This window comes from Toxotes jaculatrix, chromosome 13 (assembly GCF_017976425.1).
Source record: "Toxotes jaculatrix isolate fToxJac2 chromosome 13, fToxJac2.pri, whole genome shotgun sequence".
Classification (NCBI taxonomy): Eukaryota; Metazoa; Chordata; class Actinopteri; family Toxotidae; genus Toxotes; species Toxotes jaculatrix.
The window spans coordinates 7,495,049-7,512,940 of record NC_054406.1 but is presented as its reverse complement, the minus strand read 5'-3'; the positions used below and the strand labels follow the sequence as shown (position 1 = coordinate 7,512,940).

The 17,892-nt window shown below is 44.0% G+C and overlaps 1 protein-coding gene across 2 annotated transcripts; it reads left to right on the top strand.

Moving 5' to 3' along the window:
- The first annotated feature begins 577 nt into the window (after positions 1 to 577).
- On the top strand, positions 578 to 15,028 carry efna1a (ephrin-A1a). Of its 2 annotated transcripts, none has more exons than XM_041054175.1 (5): positions 578 to 911; positions 11,590 to 11,885; positions 12,939 to 13,004; positions 13,121 to 13,216; positions 13,346 to 15,028. In XM_041054175.1, exons 1-5 carry the CDS (start codon positions 814 to 816, stop codon positions 13,468 to 13,470), a joined length of 681 nt encoding a protein of 226 aa, XP_040910109.1. In that variant the 5' UTR covers positions 578 to 813; the 3' UTR covers positions 13,471 to 15,028. The 2 variants fall into 2 exon arrangements, with proteins under 2 accessions (XP_040910109.1, XP_040910108.1); XM_041054174.1 differs by having other exon boundaries at positions 13,343 to 15,028.
- Positions 15,029 to 17,892: the final 2,864 nt, after the last annotated feature.

Below are 17,892 nucleotides of genomic sequence, written 5' to 3'. Positions count from 1 at the left end.
TGTTACCTGTATAAATGATGAGGGATTTCCTGTTCCACAACACTTGTTTATAACCCACCTGCAAGATAATAACGGCAATTACATATTTGTGGTCGCAGCTATTCTAAAATTATGACCTGCTTCTCTTTCCAGAGGTGTTAATCTGATAGCAAATGTTTTATGAAGCACGGGCTATCATAGGATAACAAGTATATTATAGAATCTGCCAAATGTGTCATTTTTGCTTTGTTAACATAAACCTACCATACAGTATGATGATAGGACTGTAAACACACATGATGTTACCGTAAACAAACACATGTTCAACAAGTGCCTGTGGATATGAAGTAAGCAGAAATCACAGTAAGTATTTTTAAAATGTGCTGTAGACTCGTCTAGACACTGTAGACGCCGGAGATGTAATAATGTGTACAACACGTACACATACATGTACAGTACATACGGAGAAACCTACGGAGCTCGCGTCTCTCGGACAGCCTTCTGATTGGTCTCCTCTGGTACAGGGGCGGGGCTCGCGGGTGTGGGCGTTTCACAAAACCATCCTCCACGCAGCACAAGGTTTCATTGACTACGGATTTGTCGAGTTAACCTGATCTCATTCTGCAGTTTTCATTCCTCTACGAATCTACTCGTTTCTTTTCTTTTCTTTTAGAACCGCTGCGTGCGTTAAGAGTTTATTTGATCGTGCAGTCTCCACGTGCGCGGACGATATCATTTCGGTAAACTTTTTGTTTTGTTTTGTTTTTCTTTTTTTTTTTCGCACAACCTACCTGAGTTGTGTTTCCCCTCTGCACGCCTCCACTCCTCTCCACCATGGATTTGGTTTGGATTGTGGGCTTCGTTGTGAGCGTCTGCGCCTGGTTTGCTTCAGCTGAGCGACACAGTGTCTACTGGAACAGCACGAACCCAAAGTAAGTATCGGTTTTAATTTGAGTTCTCCTATTTTAATTCAGTTCTAATGAACCCACCTTTGCACGCACTTCTTTATTTATCAATGCAAAACCAAGATTGTTTGGCGTCTTAAATATGTATAAACTTTTAACGTAATTCTCAGCGCAGATTAGATATTTATGATCCATATTCTGATGCATTTGAATAGTTGCAACTCATGCATATTCAGCGAGCTTGTTGTGATGAATTTGTGATGGAAGCAACTGGCTGCTGTTGAGATGATAATGCAAGATAGTTGGGAGTCTCTCTCCCTCCCCCTTCCTCCCTTTCTGGACTCGAACCTGTTATTATGGCGCTGTTTGCCTGTAATACTTTGTCTAACCTGTTCAGATTTAATCCGTTTCGCAATCTGTCTACCTGTGCCGCAGGATTAGTTACATCAGGTTATGTCATTTATTTACATTTGCGAATTGACAGTGAGCTAGCGAAACAGCTCATTCTCTGGATTGAAGAGAGTTTCTTCATATGGGTGGGTGGAGGGGTTTCATGGGCAGAGAAACGCGGAGACTTATATTTTTCTGTAGAGCTCAGTTTATCATTTGAAGGAGGCGAGATCAGTGACTACTACTGCATCTCCTTCTGTGGTCTCTGTATGTTATATACAATGTTTTTTCTACATTTTTTCACCAAGTTAATTTATATGTTAAAAGCCCTTGAATTTGTGTTCTTTTAATTTGTCATTTTGGTGCCTTTCTGTCTTCATTCATGAGATTAAATTCTGTGGGGGGTGACTCCAGTTTTTCTCTGGCAAGGGTTATATTTTTTTTGTGTTGATCTTACAGGCCTGAATCACAGTGCAAAGTGTTGAAATATCTGTTGCAATATCCTCCCCATCTGACAGAGAGTCCTAACCTCTGTGTGGAGTGGGAGGTTGCTGTGTCTCCTAAATCAAGAGATATCAGATGGGGTTTACGTGGCTGTCAGGGAGACATAGGGGTGTTCATATTTCAGGTGGTAAGACGAGTAATAATGGTGTATGACAGAGACAGAGGAGGTAACTTGAGATCTGTTCAGTGGGTCACGCTGTGGGAGAGAGATGGATTGCTCAGGGAGGAGAAATTGGAGCTCAAATTGTTAGGGTTAGGGGCCATTCGGCATAAGTGGGGGTCAATTAGAATTATGGTTGATGATGGCTGGGGTGAAATGGCTCGGGGTACGAAAAGGGTTAGGTTTACACACCACAAATGAACTTCTACATGCACCCACACATAAACACACCCGCCGACACACACAAACACACGGACGGGCAAGCACAAACAGAGACTCCTGGCAGACAATCAGTCAATCACAAACCAGGACGCTCAATCACACCAGCTGACGCCATCTAAATCAATCAGTGTTGGGCTCATACTCTCTCTGGTGTGCAAACACATGTCTTGTGTTGGTTTGAAACACCCAGATATCCAAATATTCTCTTGCAACCTACAAACACTACACCGCCCGCCCCCCCCCCCCCCCCCCATCTCCCCTGCGGTTAAAACAACAGCATTTACTGTTCTCAGAAAGGCCATAATTACAGCGGCAAAGCCTTTCACTGAAAATCAGAATGAAGTCAAAGTCCCAGATGGAAAGGCGTTTTGTTGTGTCCCCGCTGTGGAACGACAGTAATCATTCCTGTATATATACTGGTAATCCGTCCTTTTGCACTTGCTATTTTTTCCAGATGACTGTGCTAAATCTCTCCCTTTGGCTACTCTTAATCCTGTATTCGCAGAAAAAGCACAGAGTTTGAGATGTTTTCATTTGGTACTTTTCATCATTCCCAGCAATCTCCTCTCCCCTTTGACCTGTTACTTGATACAGCGTGTTGACGTCCATCTTTTCCTCTCATGAGATGTGTCTTTCCCCCTTTTTTTCCCCTCAGTTTGTTGTTCCACCCCGTTGGTCAGTAAGATGTCGTTAATCAAATTGATTTCAGATTGATCACTTTGGCCTATGTGGTACAGACTCTTTCCTTTTGTCAGTGTGTTTGTTGAGGGATTTAGCAACACACACACACACACACTAGCACATTTACATGCACAGATGCCCTGCTCACCACTAATTTCAGCATGTGTGTCAGCACGCCTTGGGGCCTGCTGACTTCCAAGGTCGTATCTGCCTGTACTTTAACGACTGCTTTGTTTCAGCATGAGCGAAATCTATTCCTGACAGTGTGTGTTTCAGCACTTTCTGACCTTTTACACATTGATGTATTTGTAACCTTTTTGTCTGATTAGCAGCAGCTTAATCACCAGCACAGGTTGATTCCCAGAAAGTGTCTCACCAGTGTGCCCAGTCAGCTTGGGTCCGAGCATGCCTGTGTGTGTACGTGTCTTTTATGAAGGGAGTGTCTATGCTGAAGCTCACTCACATGTGTAACATCACCACGTTAGAGTGACTCACACGCTCTCATACACATTAACCCAGTCATCCACACAGACACACACAATACACACATGTGCCACACAGTTGTGATTGATGTTAACATCGTCCCAGGAGCCCCACAGACTCTACAGCTCCAATGAGAGGCAATAATCTGCTTCTTTCTCACTTTCCCCCTTTTCCCTGCTGACAGAGCATGAGTAGACCACCACCACCACCCCCTCCCCCTCCTTCTCCTCCTCCTCCTCCTCTGCTTTGTACCTGTCTCTCCCTCTCTCCAGCACCTCCCTCCCCCTCTTCTTGGCCAGGTTCCCTTTTCAACTTGGTTCTGTGGTCTCCAGTTCTGTAAATCTGTTAACTATTTCATGGCTCACTCTCTCTCTCTCTTTCTTTCCCTCTCACACACACACGCACATCTGTTTGAGCCACTGTTTATTTTAACATCATCATCATTATCATCACCTTTTCTATTATCATAACACATTTTGAACTAATCTGTTCTAACCCTGGAGTCTTTGATTTGCTGTGCCTTTCTAATGAGTTCTTTGATTTTGATAAAAATCCCAAAACCCTTCCAGATTGTTTTAGCTTACCATTGCCGGCTCAGTGGTTTGATTTAATTGAATATGTTTTTTTGTGCTGTGTTGGCTCAAATGGGGGAGTTATTTAAGGTATGTTTCACCCACATGAAGGATTTTCTTGGTATTTATCCAGTCAGTATGGGCGTTTTTGTGATGCTTCCCATACAAATTGGGTAAGGGTCTTCACAGTGAGCCACAGAAAGAGAATAGTAACTGGTGTGACTGATTGGGGGTCAGAGTTCACTATGTGATGAAGTGGCACGGCCTCTATCAGTCTGTCAGTCATTCTGTCACAGCGGCGGTCCCTGAATACTGGCTGCCACTCAGGCCAGCCCCTCTTCGCACAGCCGTGGCTCTGCCTCTGGGAAACTCTCATTCTTCCCCCTCCTGTCTTTTCGGTCCCCTTCGCTCCTTCACCAGCTTTTATCTCAACTTTACAAGCTGTCCCTTTTCAGTCTATTATTTCCTCACCTCCAATTCTGGCTCTCGGAGTAGGGGGGAAGGAGGGAAGTATGCTAAGAGGTGTGGAATTTTTTTATCGTTCTTGGCACCCATGGCAATCCGTCACAAGGCACTTTGCCCTTTTCTTCACGCTTTTTTTCCTTCTCAGCTCTTTCCCTTAAAGCTTCCTTCTTCTACCTCCCTATGAAAAGCCACTCTAGTCTTCCCAGCAAGCCTGTTTCTTTTTTTTCTCCCCTCTTCCTCATCTTTTCACTTGTCTGTCCATGTATGCTTCTCCCCTCTTGAGTGTCTTGCTGAAACAGTGGAAGTGGTTGAGCCAGTCTGAGAACTCGGGTCATGAAAGGAATTAAATTCAGAAGAAAACAAACGTATGCGTGTAAGAGTAGGTTAACGTGTTTGTTTGCCCTCCATGTGTGTGCGCATGCATGTTTGACAGATGAAAGATAAGACTGGGCAGTCACATCAGCCGATGTGATTAGGTGGACGCAATAGATAAGGGATTTCTGTGATTTCCAAGTAATCTGAACCGAAGCTACGTTCCTTGAAAAAATATCCAGGTTTCCCACTTCACTTCCTAATCCAGCCTTCGCCCTGAACCCACCGCACTCCCTTCCCCTCATTTTGGTGGCATTCTCTTCAGTGGATTCCTAAGTCTATTTCCATAGTTCTCTTGCATCATCTGTCCCCCTCCCCTACACCCACCCTTAATCTGGTCTTGTAATCTGTCTGGTGAATTCAATCTGGGGAAAATACTCTGAGAGATTGTCAAACGGATGGTAATCGCCTCTTATAGGCTCAATGATCATTGAAGTGTGCTGACGTTTCCTGCCTCTCTTACGTCTGTAAGAAGACTTTACCTTGGTGACAAGAGGGGTTTTTTCTCCAAAGCTGATTTTCAGTACTCCTGCTTGTTGCTGTGGTGTCGGAGGCAGGAGGACTCACTTTATTGACTGCACAAGATAGTGAATCAGGCCAAAGGTTTTAACTTCCCGAAGGCTTGTTGGTGTTGCTAAAGTCTACACGCTGTCTCCTGTGTGTTTCTCTGTGAAGTGCTGCACTTCCTGGCTACGTCTTTTCCCGGGAAAACTGCGTATCCTGTCTGCACAATAAACAATACAGTTCTCACACATGAACACACGCAAGACCGTAAAAGTCTGGTCTCAGGGGTTGATTGAATTTCCCAGGCTCGTTTGAGAAATGAATAAGTTTGAACTCTGAGAACAAGTAGATTAGAAGTGATTAATAGCGATTAGTTGGTTTTTTTTTTATGAGGGATGTGTCTCCTGTCAAGCCCTGAGAGTGATTTGGGTTCCTTCTGCCATGCTGTCAGATCTCTGTCTCTATTTGGGATTGTCCTCTGATCAGTGTCACCCCGATCATCCCTGTAGTTTCTCTGTCCCCTGCCCATCCTCATGCCTCTTCCTTATCTTTGCAGCAGACTTCCCCCTGCTCCTTCCTACTCTGCTCCTCCTCTCTGCGCTAGCTGCATCAGTCCCACACAAAAATCATTGAGGAAGAAAAGCTCCATTAGTACACAGATTTCTGATTACGGTACGATTATGAGTTTCTTTCTCATGGTGTGTGAGGGAGAGAGATACAGAGTGTGTGCGTGTGTCCTCCAGACTTGTTTGTCAAGACTTGGTGACATTCAGTGCACCAACAGTGTACGTGTGTTTGGACGAGGGAGAATTAGTCAGATATTATCTCTGAAAATGAACCATTGTGTTTGTTTTGTTGTTTAAATAAGGGTCATTGTGTAACTTTTGTTTTTCACTCGCCTTTTTTTTTGTCCGGTTTGTTGAAAGTCTGGGTTTAGAGTGAAAATATGTCCCCACAGCAAATACTGCTACCCCCTAGAGGTCAGTTATATTAATACTATTTTTTTTACTACCAGATATCTGTAAGCAAGAGCTGCTACTACTACTACTACTACTACTACTACTACTACTACTACTACATTGAGAAATCAATTTAATAACTTTGGCCTGATCTCACATATAGTAAATCCCCCATGGGATTCTTTAATCTACAAGCTTATGCTATGTTTGCAGATAAAGAAACACATAGCATGAAAGTTTTATGTTGTGGAAATCAATCCAGCAAAATTGATTTTCTTGCACAGATTTTCCCTCCTGAGAAATGTGATGTCACTGGTGACCTTTCTGCTCTGGCCCTTATAAGATACAAATGGCTCAGAGGACAGCGTGAGACAGTTGGAAAGAGCATATGTATTCATCTAAGCCTCCTTAGTGCTGTGGAATCAGCCAATTATTTCTCTGCTGGACTTAAAGCTTTGTTATTTTGCTGGGTGGCAAAAGGAGCTCAGTCAGTTCAGCCAGAAATTCTGGCAGAATGACCAGTGATCCGCACAGACAAAGGCTGAGTGACAGACGAGAGAACACTGATTGAGATGGATGACAAAAAGTCACACGGTGCAAAGAATGAAGGTTGGAATATTATGTAAAAAGGGAGGAGCTGAAAGAGTTGGACCATATTTGTTTCTATGACTACCCCAGCATACCCACACCTCATTGTGCTTGGCTCTGCAAACGGTGGGTCAGAAAGTTGCATATTTGGAATACCACCAGGACAGGTTGTGATTGGTTCAGCAAGTCTCGGGTGGGGGTTGGACAGAGTTGACACGAGGATCTGGTTTGCTTATTGAGTGATGAAAGACGGACAGAGAGTGGGAGGGGATGGCTGACACTGATGGATGAATGGATAGACGAATGAAACAAAAAGAGTTTGAGCAATAACAAACAGTCCTGCTTAACTAAGCTGGTGATGCACCTCAGATGTGCTCTAATATGCCACCTCCCTCGTGGTGTCACGTAGTTTTCACAGATTTATCTTGAAAGAAACGTCTCCCTTGTGTCCCACATCTTTCATTATTCTGTTAACACCTCTCACATTCGCCTCTACAACCATAGACACACTTACACCCAGTTATAATCAGTGTGTCTCTTTTTCAACTCCAGAACTCTGGTGTAAAGGAGTAATACCCCTTTACTATGTGAGAACAATTGAGAGAGAAAAAATAAGCTCCACCCTGCTTATCTCACCCCTTGCTCTGCACCCAGGGGCCCGGCCCCTATTCTGGGCCTCGCTGTCCACTCTAAGCCCCTGTATTAAGCAGGGTCTGGTGCTGATGAATGGACCTGAGCTCAACCTCGGCTCAACCCAATAATCCAGGCTTGGACGAGCCGATTAGGTGGTCCCCGCATTCCGGTTCACTCATCTGTGACGTAGGCCAGTCACCTTTTGGCTCATATTAGTGGCATGCGTAAAAACCCGGGAGGAAAATAATCATGTTTATGTGCTTAGGGCAACTGTGTGGGCCTCTGAGAGACAGCACAGGTTAAGTAGACTAGAGCTTCTGTCCTTAGATGCAGTGGACAGATTTTTGTAATTTGTCCTGCAATGGCCTTTATGTACTTTAAAACAGATTTGAATCAATCTTTTTAGGGAGCGATTCCCGTCACAGCACCCGTCTATAGAATTTAAAATGCACAAGGCCACTTCTTGCTGACTGTCGGTGTATAAAATTCTCCGGTGCTGACTTGGCGATTGTCCGACCTTTGATCCACATCGCAGCCTCTTCGCCTCTGAGGTCCAGCATTCCACAGGGCAATAGAGTGCAGAGATGAGAGGGTGATGGATGGATGAAAGGAGAGGGGGTAGAGGTGAAGAAGAAAGCAAAACGCTGGCCAGAGAGATTAAAGAAGAGAGATTAGACTCTTGCTCCTGAAGAGGCTCCAATAAATCAGGAATTCCTTCTCAGCAGAGGAGGAAGAGTGGCTGAGAACAGTCTGTAGTGTATTTTTCACCAGTCGCACACACACATTTGACCACTTGACATTCCCTCTCTGCTATCATTGCTATTCATTATCTACCTTATCACAACTGAAACTCCCAGATTCCACAGAGCTCTACAAACATACCCCGACACAAACAATCACACATTAAAATATCTGGGGCTAAGACAGACACACATGCACACAATCTTCACTGCATATCTGCCATAGCTCCACAAATCATCCTTAACTAGAGAATACAACAACTCCTCCATGCCGTTACTTCTGCTGAGGCCCCAAGTGTCACTGTCATTAAAAGAGAGCATCCTGGAATAAACAATGGGAATAAATCAAGACAGTCTATTGACAGAGAGAGGGAAACAGTCTGCAAGAGGGAAATAACAAGGGACACACACACACAGAGGGCGACGGAAAGAAAGAGGATTTTGTCTGCTAAAGTGAAGGTGGCATGATTTGACTTTGTTAGCTAAACCTTTTCACACAGAGGCCGAAGCCCCCTTTGAAGTGCATTACTCCAATCAGTTAATTAAGCTGATGATGTGGAACGTTTCAATGCTGAGGCGTTAGAGGGGAACAAAAGGCAGCAGGATAATTAAAACTATTTGCCATTAATAAAAGGCGCTAGCCAGCCTCCCCGGGTGTGTATTCAGCCACTGTCCTCTCTGCTAAGTGAGGTATTCCATCAGCGCGGGCACATTGTGAATAGAGACACTGTATGAAACTGTGGCATTGATAAAGCAACTGTAGCACTCGCACAGAAACACTTACTGAGAGAAACTTCAAAAGCCATTCCCAGCTCAAGCCCTTTGACCCCCCCACCCCCACAACCCCCATGCCTATTCATGCCCTCTGCCCCCCCCCACACTCAGCCTAAAGGGGCTGGGAAGTGGGGAGCAGGAGGGCATAATTACCCCCCTCTGGGGCAACTTTAATACCCTTTTTTGTGTTTTAATTGTACCCCCCTTCGACCCCCTTTTGATGAACACATTGGGACCATACCACAACCAGTTTGTAATCAGGGCTTGGGGTGAGGGAGGGATTGGGTGTAGGGAGTTTATTTGTGTGTGTTTTCAGTGTTTGCAGGGGGATGATAACTCTGTCAGGCAAAAGCAGACAACAGTGTTTGTTCAATAGTGTTATCGATTCGACTGGAATTGAAAGTGGCAGGGGGAAAAAACACTTTAGCGCCAATCTGGTAAACAGAGCGTGGCAGGCTAACTGCAGATAAGCACTAAGCTGTCTGGACCATGGCGAAATGATAATTATTGCTCTCTACCCCCCAAAAGTTGGCTGAAGCACACTATTATCAGAGCAGTTAGATGGAAGTTTCATCAGTATACTAAAAAGGTGCTTGTTTTCCAACAGGCCCGTGTTGCTGTTGTAATGGTGTTGCCAGCTAATCTGGTCATCAGTATTGAGGGAATGCAGTCAGGCGGAGAGTGCAAAAGGGACAGGGGGGAGGGAGGCAGAAGGGGGAGCAGGAGTCAGGGCCCGGAGTTTGGAGCCATAGCGTCTGTCCTTTTACCGGGGGTACCAGCGAGACCCCTGGCAACAAACAACAACACCAGCTAACGAGCGACAGGGGCCTGTGCACTTTGATCGTTAGTCACACATATGGACCTTGTCACACACACTCAAAGTCCCCGAATGCTACTTGTTACATTTAGAGGGTTTTATGAGAAAACACCAGCTTTCTCAAAGAAATATCTACTTGAGGACAGAAATGCATTCAGTGGTGAGTTTTTTTTTATGCTAAAGGTGTCAGTTTAGCACCCTAGGCTTAGGCTTTTTCTTCAGAACTAATAACTCTGTGAGGTCTGTAGATCTGATTAAGCAGCCTGTAACTTAACTCACACTGGCTGACTGCTTCTTTTCTGAGCTGCTGAAAGCCTGCCCAACCGTGCATGTATTCATTGCAAAAGCAACAAAACCCTATATTAGACACACATTCTCCTTGTATGTTGTGAAAATATTTAAGTCTGTCAAATTTCATCCATTCTCAGGGAACCCCTGATGATCCAGAACAGTAGGAGATGGTAAACTGATAGGCATCTCTTGGGAGCTCAATACCAGGGGAGGAGGTGTGTGCCTGTGTGTGTGGGTTCAGTGGGTGCAAATAGTAGGTAGCTACTGCTTTAGGTTGTTGATAGATGGGAATTACCGGGAAGTGTGTGTGAGTTTGTGTGTGTTGCTAGCAGCCAGCTCCCGCTCCAGGCCGGTGATAGATGGCTTTGGCTGAGAAGCGAGCATTAGCTGTGAGCCGCCCCTGGAGCAGTCACTCAGTCAGGGGGAAGGGGACAAAGATGAAATACCTTTAGTGACGATTCCCTGGAGGTAAACCCATAATATCTCTGAAAGAAAATCTAGTAGGGGGAAGGAATTATGGACAGTTGGGATAAGGCCAATTTAACCTGCCCCAGGGTTTGCTAAATTGTTTTTAAATAATCCAAACTTTGTCTCTGAACTGTTTATATGTGGACATTTGAAACTGGCTCAGATGCCAAAATGTTTTCTATGAATGCTCTTTGACCCGGGTCTAAGAGGAGAGGGAGGACATTTGGTTTACTTAAAGACCATCGTAAAGAGGGCGGAGAGGGTGGAGGAGTTAAAGGAGGGATGCAGGGAGGAATGGAGGGGAGGCAGACAGTCTGACTGTCTCTCTCTGTATTTGTAATGAGAGGGAGTGTGGTGGGAGACAGTTACAGCCCGTCACCAAACTCATGTTGCATTTGTCTGCCTGTCTCTCTGACACTAATGAATGGGTTAAAACCAATTGTGACCTTTATTTTTAACGTTGTCCCTATCTCCAGTAAACTGAGGTGTGTTCCTGCTTCTTTTGAGGTGAATTTGTCATTATATATTCTGTCTGTCGCTGTGTGTGTGTGTGTGTGTGTGTGTGTATGTGCGTGCGTGCGTGCGTGCGTGCGTGCGTGCGTGCGTGTTTGTAGCCCTGCAGATGTCAATACTCATCTTCTGTCTTGACGGGCTAACCGACTGCTAATGTTTCTCTGTAAACATCATTCAGCTCCTGTGGTACATGGGATCAATGTGCACTCAGTGCTAACTCTCAGCACAGCAGCAAGCAGCAGTAGCTACACTGGCCTCACATTCATCCATATTTATGCACATGTTCTCTGCAGATCATTCTTCCCCTTATAGCGTTTTCCCTCTTCATTGCATTCCAACACACACATTTGTCCTCACACACAAATACCCTCTCTCTATCCTGCTCTCTATCTCTCATTCCCAGACCTCAAAGTCTTTCCTCTGATTTCCCTGTTGTACACTGGCGTGTAGCCGATCAATATATAATCACAGGTTTTGAGGCTTATATTTATTACCACTCCGATGCCATAACCACGGTTATCAGTCTCCTGCCACTTGCGTAACTGTTCTCCTCTACCTCCTCCCCGCAGATTTCTATGGGACGACTATGCTGTGGAGGTAAAGCTCAATGACTACCTGGACATCGTCTGCCCCCATTACCCTGAGGGTGAGGTGCCATTGCTGGATGCCGAGCGATACGTGCTGTACATGGTGGAGCGCGAGGACTACGAATCCTGCAAGCCCCAGTCGTACGACCAGATGCGTTGGGAGTGTGGCCACCCATTTGCCCCTCACGCCCCTGAGAAATTCTCTGAAAAGTTCCAGCGTTTTACTCCATTTACTCTGGGAAAGGAGTTCCGCCAAGGAGAAAGCTACTATTATATCTGTAAGTGTCACTGTAGCTTTCTCTCAGATTTGTGTTTGCCATTCTAGTCTTGTTTTCCAATATTTGCACTAAGAGTCCACAACTAAATGCTAATGTCAGCATGCTAACATGTCAGAATGACAATTTAAATGTGCTAATCTTTCCCAAGTACAACACTAAACACAAAGTGGAGCTCAGGCTCATGGCAATGTCATTAGTTTTGTTGGCTGGTCATAAACCAAAATGTTGAACAAATAAAAATTTTGACCTTATGATAACTGGATGAAAAGTTAAGCCATCACTAAAATTATAACAAGTCATCCTGAGGTGGCCATGAATGTCTGTATCAAATGTCATGGCAATCCATTCAAGCGTTATGGAGACATTTCACTCAAAACCACAAATGTCAACTTCATGGTGGCACTAGAGGAAAAAAGGGGGGATCAGGTGATGACCAAAATCATTACGATTCATAATCTGGAAAATATTGATGTCTGTACAAAGTTTAATGGCGTGTCATCCTATAATTTTGAAATCTTTCAGTCCAGAAGTGTTTAGACTGACTAGTCTGTCGTCATTGCCATCCCTAGAGCCATGCCACCAGTGTGGCTAAACATCTCTGCCTTCATAAGGAAGTCTGACTAGGGTAAAGTTCTGTGGTTTTTGTATGTTTGTGTACAAACCACGATGTGCAGGAGTTTGGAGGCCAGCTCTTTGAAGCTTTACATGGACATAAACTGGGGTGTCAGCTTAGTTTGCCAAGTTTATGCAATACTTACCCTGCTAGAATGGGACCACAAAGAGCAAGCACTGTTGTCACCCTGACCATGGCTGTAATTAGCTAAACGGCAGGACAAGACACACTTTGCCTGGTCACAGATGGCTTCCTAAGGCTTTGTCCCTGCGTCTGCCTGCTGCCAAGTGTGTGTGTGTGTGTGTGTGTGTGCGCGTGCATGCGTGTGTGCATGTGTGAGTCCATGTGTATGCTTATAAGGTGGATTAAAGGGCCAGAGGAGGATAAGTGAATTAGTTAGGATGTTAACGCCTGTGTTGTTTCTTTCCTCTTCCCTGTAGCCAAACCTTTGCACCACCATGGACAAGAGTGCCTCAGGCTTAAGGTGGACGTTGTAGCTGCTGATGGTAAGTTTAACCACCTTCCTGGCTGTAAGGAGAGTAGCACAATCACCTCTAATACTCATGTTAGGCAATTTCAAGACCCAGCCAAAGTAATTGATGGTATTTTTCTTTTCTCTCAGGCTCTCAAGAGCCCAGAGTGGCTAAAGGAGGCACAGGTGGGGCTGGAGTTGGAGCTGGGGGTGGGGTTCACAACCCATCCAACAGACTGCCTGCAGGTATGTTGACCAACCCTGTGTCCTTTCTAATTATCCCTGACCTTAAAGGAATCCAGGTACATTCAGGATTATGTTGGGGTGTAAATATGTGGTACTAATGTGTCTTCTTTATCTCCCATCTTGAAGCAGATGACCCAGTGGTAATGCTGCCAGACGTCCAGAAGAGTGTACGGACAAACTCTGCAGTGGCAGCTACGTCTCTCTCAATCCTCTCATTGCTAGTCCCATTTTCATTACTGTTATTGTTGCACTGAGAGTACATGAAAGAACTGCTGTTGGCAGACGTGTTTTTTTTCAGGGACTACAATGAAGACAGTCCGTGGGGATGAAACCACTGACTCAAAAAGACAGTTTTTCATGCCCAGTGCTGGCCACAGGGAGAGTTTTTTGAAGCTTGGAAAGTACAGATGGACTCGCTTGCACAACATGTGCTGAGTAACTCTGAGCATTCAGGACAAAGTATGCGTGCTTTGTCTAATTTTTCAAAAGGTGACAGTATTTTTTTCTTGGAAAGACCAAGCTCTCCTTGATTTGTATTTTTTGGGGGGGTCTCTCAAAAACTCATGAACCTCTTTGGATGATAACCCTAGGAGAAAATATGAAGAAATGGAAGAGAAACCTAAAGTCAAAGAAGAACAATCAAGAACAAAGAAACCAACTCTGTTTTGAATTATATAGGCATAAATTAAGATGAAATAAATCCGCATTTAATGGAAAAGTAATCTCTTACCTTTTGAGCCAAAGATAAGTCATCTTTCCAACCTGTACACTATTCCACCCTTGAGTATTGTGTACTATTTGTTGTATTGTTATCGTAATGGTATTGAGTGGCATTGATGTCCCAAGTGATTACTCTCTCTAAATGTAGCATTGACAGACACGGGGGCTGTTCTCATCACTACCATTCCTTTGCAAACTCGACCATGTGCTTATATACTGTAGCACTAATACTGCACAGTACAGACACACTGACATACACTCCACGTCAGCGTTGCACACAGACACACACTACGACATCGGACACTCCATTGAACTGCGTTACTTGTACATTCTGTGAAGATAATTTATAACATTTGCAGCTGAGAAGTTTTACTGTATATACCATGTGCTTATGAAAGGAAATGTTGACTGTTGGCTGTGAAGGGGGCTTTTTCTCTCTCTCCTGGTAGAGGTAGTACTTGTGTGAGTGAGAGTAAGTGAATGTGCGTGAGCTAGGGAGCGTTTGATTGAAAGCGAGACAAACTGTTTTTCTGCCAAAAGCAAACACTGAGTTGTTGTGTATATTGCAGAGAGGCTGGACTTCTCTGTTTGTTGGATCTTGCCCCTGTATTGGTTAAACTGTCTGACATGATGGACTGGTATCAAATCATTTTTACTGCAGGATCCACCCCTGTGTGCATCATGGTGCTTTCCTTCTTTTTTCCAACTCTAGGCAGAAAACAAGCAAAGATTTCTAAACACAAAGTAATCAGCTATTTAGACTTTCAGAATAACTGTTAGGCAGTTTTGGATAATATGAAAATGTTATTGTCACCAGTTCACAACAGACAAGACACGGCATCAAAGTGAGTTGCCAAGCACATCTTCACCCGACAGGCTGGCTTGATCAACGAAGCACAACAGTGTATGACTACCATTGAAGTCAGTCTTTTTTTAAATCTGAACTCTTGTTACCTAATTTTGTACATGTGTAAGTAAGAGAAGTGTATAATATGTACATATATATATATAGAAGATTATATAAAGACCTGTTTGATAAATATGCTAAATGTGAACATTTCATGTGAAATAAAAAATGATATTTTTGGAAAACCAGAACAGCTTTCTTGCGATTACTTTTAGACATGCTAACATGGTTGGGCATGATAAGCAATGTTGTTAGCAGGACTTTCACCAAGGTATTAAAACGTATTAAAATTGTCTTCCCTTTCAGGAAACCCAACCCATTTCTCCTTTTGTTTACAATGGGAATATCTCCACAGAGGCGCCAATAACAGAGATAATGGCTCACACACACTAATGTGACAGGAGTTGTACCGAATCAAGGCCAAGGTGGCCAGAGACAGGAAAAGGCTACAATACAGACATAAAGGAAAAAACAAGAAGAGGGCTGTGTTTATTATTGCCATTAAGACTGCCTTTTGGCACGACGACTAAATACACATGTGCAATGCTTCTACTGTCTTAATCTCACCCTTCTGGCAAGCTTCCACCCTGACCTACAGCACCCCCCCCCAACACTCTCAAACACACACCTCCTCTTTCCTTCAACAATGATACTTTGCTCATCTGCAAGTTGCATGACAAGCTATTGTTCTCATCTCTCCTTCTCTTGTCTCTCCCTTCCCAGGGGAGCTTTACAGCCGTGACAGTAAAAACAGCTGTAGCACCAAAAACTGCCACAGCCTCACAACTCCCCAATGTTTTCAAAGGCATGGCCATAAATTAGGGCCAGCAGACAGGCCCCTTAACCGCCCGACCCTAAGAAGAGGCTCCACTGAGTAGGAGCTCGTCAAGACGAGACAATTCTTTTTATTTACTTGCTCGTTCAGCATACCAGCTTGAGTACATATGAAGTGTGAAACCTTTAACGCTGTAGTAAATGTTAAGGGCAGTCAGGAGATAACTAAAGCAAGCACGGAGCACAGATGTGAAGAACATCCAGAGGACAAAATTTGTGCACGCTTAGGAAAAGATAAAAGATATAAAATGTTTGCATACGATTTTAAATCCTTATTTCATAGATAGAAGGAGCGTTTGAATCAAAATCATGTTGAAATGATATTTGAAGATAGACAATGCTCCATGCACAGTATTCACGACTGTTGCTATTACTTTGGAGTCACACCATTCAGTCTTTGAAAAACCAAGAAGACTGATCAACAACACCTGCTGCTTTTTTGATGCTGTCCAACCTCAAACCATCAGGATGCAAATACATATATATGTACAATCTTCAGTATGATAAAAAAATAATTTTAACTCACATTGTGACTATATTTAGATGGTAGCTGGAAATTACCATTACCAGAGTCTGAGGATTGTGGAAATACCAACAAAGCAGCAGTTTTGTTAAAGACATCATCATGTATATTCCTGAAAAACAAATGCTTACCTCTGTCACTCAAAGGTAATGTCAATACATGAGAAACATGAACTGGGGACATAGTAAATCAAACATTTCCCAACAAGCAGAAAAACAGGGCGTTTATCAATTTATCAGCTGTCAGTGTTTAACAGAGCAAGAGTTTAGTTAACAATGTTTAACATTAAAAACTCAGACGATGCTATGAGACACAGCAAGAAAGGTCCATGATTCAGAGCAGGTTTGGCCGGAGCAGCTGGCCTATCTCTGCATCTCTGGACTAAGTCAGGCATCACTATCAGCAGGACACTCCCTTAGCAGGCAGTCCCGGTCTGCTTGCTAGCGTATGTTACTACTCAGAAGAGCCAGGAGTGTCTGCCTTACAGGGCCTCTGGGAGGTTACTTAATGTTATTGTAGCTATTTGTAGCATTTATAAGCTTCCATGCTGCCCTAGAATGGGAACCTGGTGTCCTGTAAGTATCGAAGCAGCTGTTTATGAACAGTGAAAGAACAATAGGCTGACCCATGAGTGACTTTTTCACCTCATTCAGATGATTTTTATGCAGTGATGATGCACTGCGTGTTCGGATTAAATGTCATTTTAATGTAGCGGCATGTTTGGAAGCTCTTTTATTCCCTCTTTGGCCTTAGTGCTTGTGAAAGCTTTAGATGACAGCAGGGTCAGGCAGGGCTGATGGGAAGGAAACACCTTAGTTATACAGTTATACATATACTGGAGCCTCTGGGCCAATCAGGGCGCATTTTGGGTCCCTGCCATTGCCAGCGGTCGGGGTGTGGTCTTCTCTTCCCGAAAAAGTCCTGTCTCACACTCTCAGCCGTCTCCAGTACCAGGGTCATCTGTCTTGTTCCAGCTCATGCTTTCGTTTCCTGTGTGTGTCACGTAGTCACTCTAACTTTTGTATTCATTCTCACTTCCACACTTCTTTTGTTCCTTTATTCATCCATTCTTTCTGTGTCGATCTTCTGATTTGTGCTCATGTCACTCTCTAAACCTGTCATTGTTGTTCACCCTCTCTGTATCTGTATCAAATCTCCATCTCTTTCAGCTCTGGGCCTCGATTACTAACTCCATCTCTCTTTCTGTCCGTCTCTAGATGGGTTTGAGGTTTTGCTGTGAAATGTGTGGGTGGGAAAAAAAAGTATTTTCTGTGCAGAAAAATGATAACCTATCATTTTACAGTCTTGGTTCTCAGCCTGTCGAGATGGATTTGCTCCCAACAGTGTCACTGAGTGTCTCTAGAAATGTTTTTCTACAGTGTCTCAAGGTCTCTATGGGGCCATGCTGCGGGCACAAGCCCGCGGCCTGCCCCTCTCACTGTCTCAATCCCCATTAGGTTTCCTCATTTTTTTTCAGCTCCTCTCCGAGTTCGGCTGACGTCTCTCACCTTGCCATTTTGGAGCAGAAAGTGAAGAATATTCTGTGCACGTTTATTATCTTTCTCGGCCTCACTGTCAAAATCCTCCTTTACTAAAGAAAACAGGCAGAGCAACTATCAAATGCTGAGAAGTGGCTCTCACCCCCCACACCAAAACTAAAGCAAGAGGATTCTGAAGTTATCACTTAAACAT

Coding starts and splice junctions, on each gene's coding strand:
- efna1a (XM_041054174.1), top strand. CDS start 814: ATGGATTTGGTTTGGATTGTGGGCTTCGTTGTGAGCGTCTGCGCCTGG. Junction 11,886..12,938: donor AGAAAGCTACTATTATATCT/GTAAGTGTCACT, acceptor TCTTCCCTGTAG/CCAAACCTTTGCACCACCAT. Junction 13,217..13,342: donor ATCCAACAGACTGCCTGCAG/GTATGTTGACCA, acceptor CCCATCTTGAAG/CAGATGACCCAGTGGTAATG.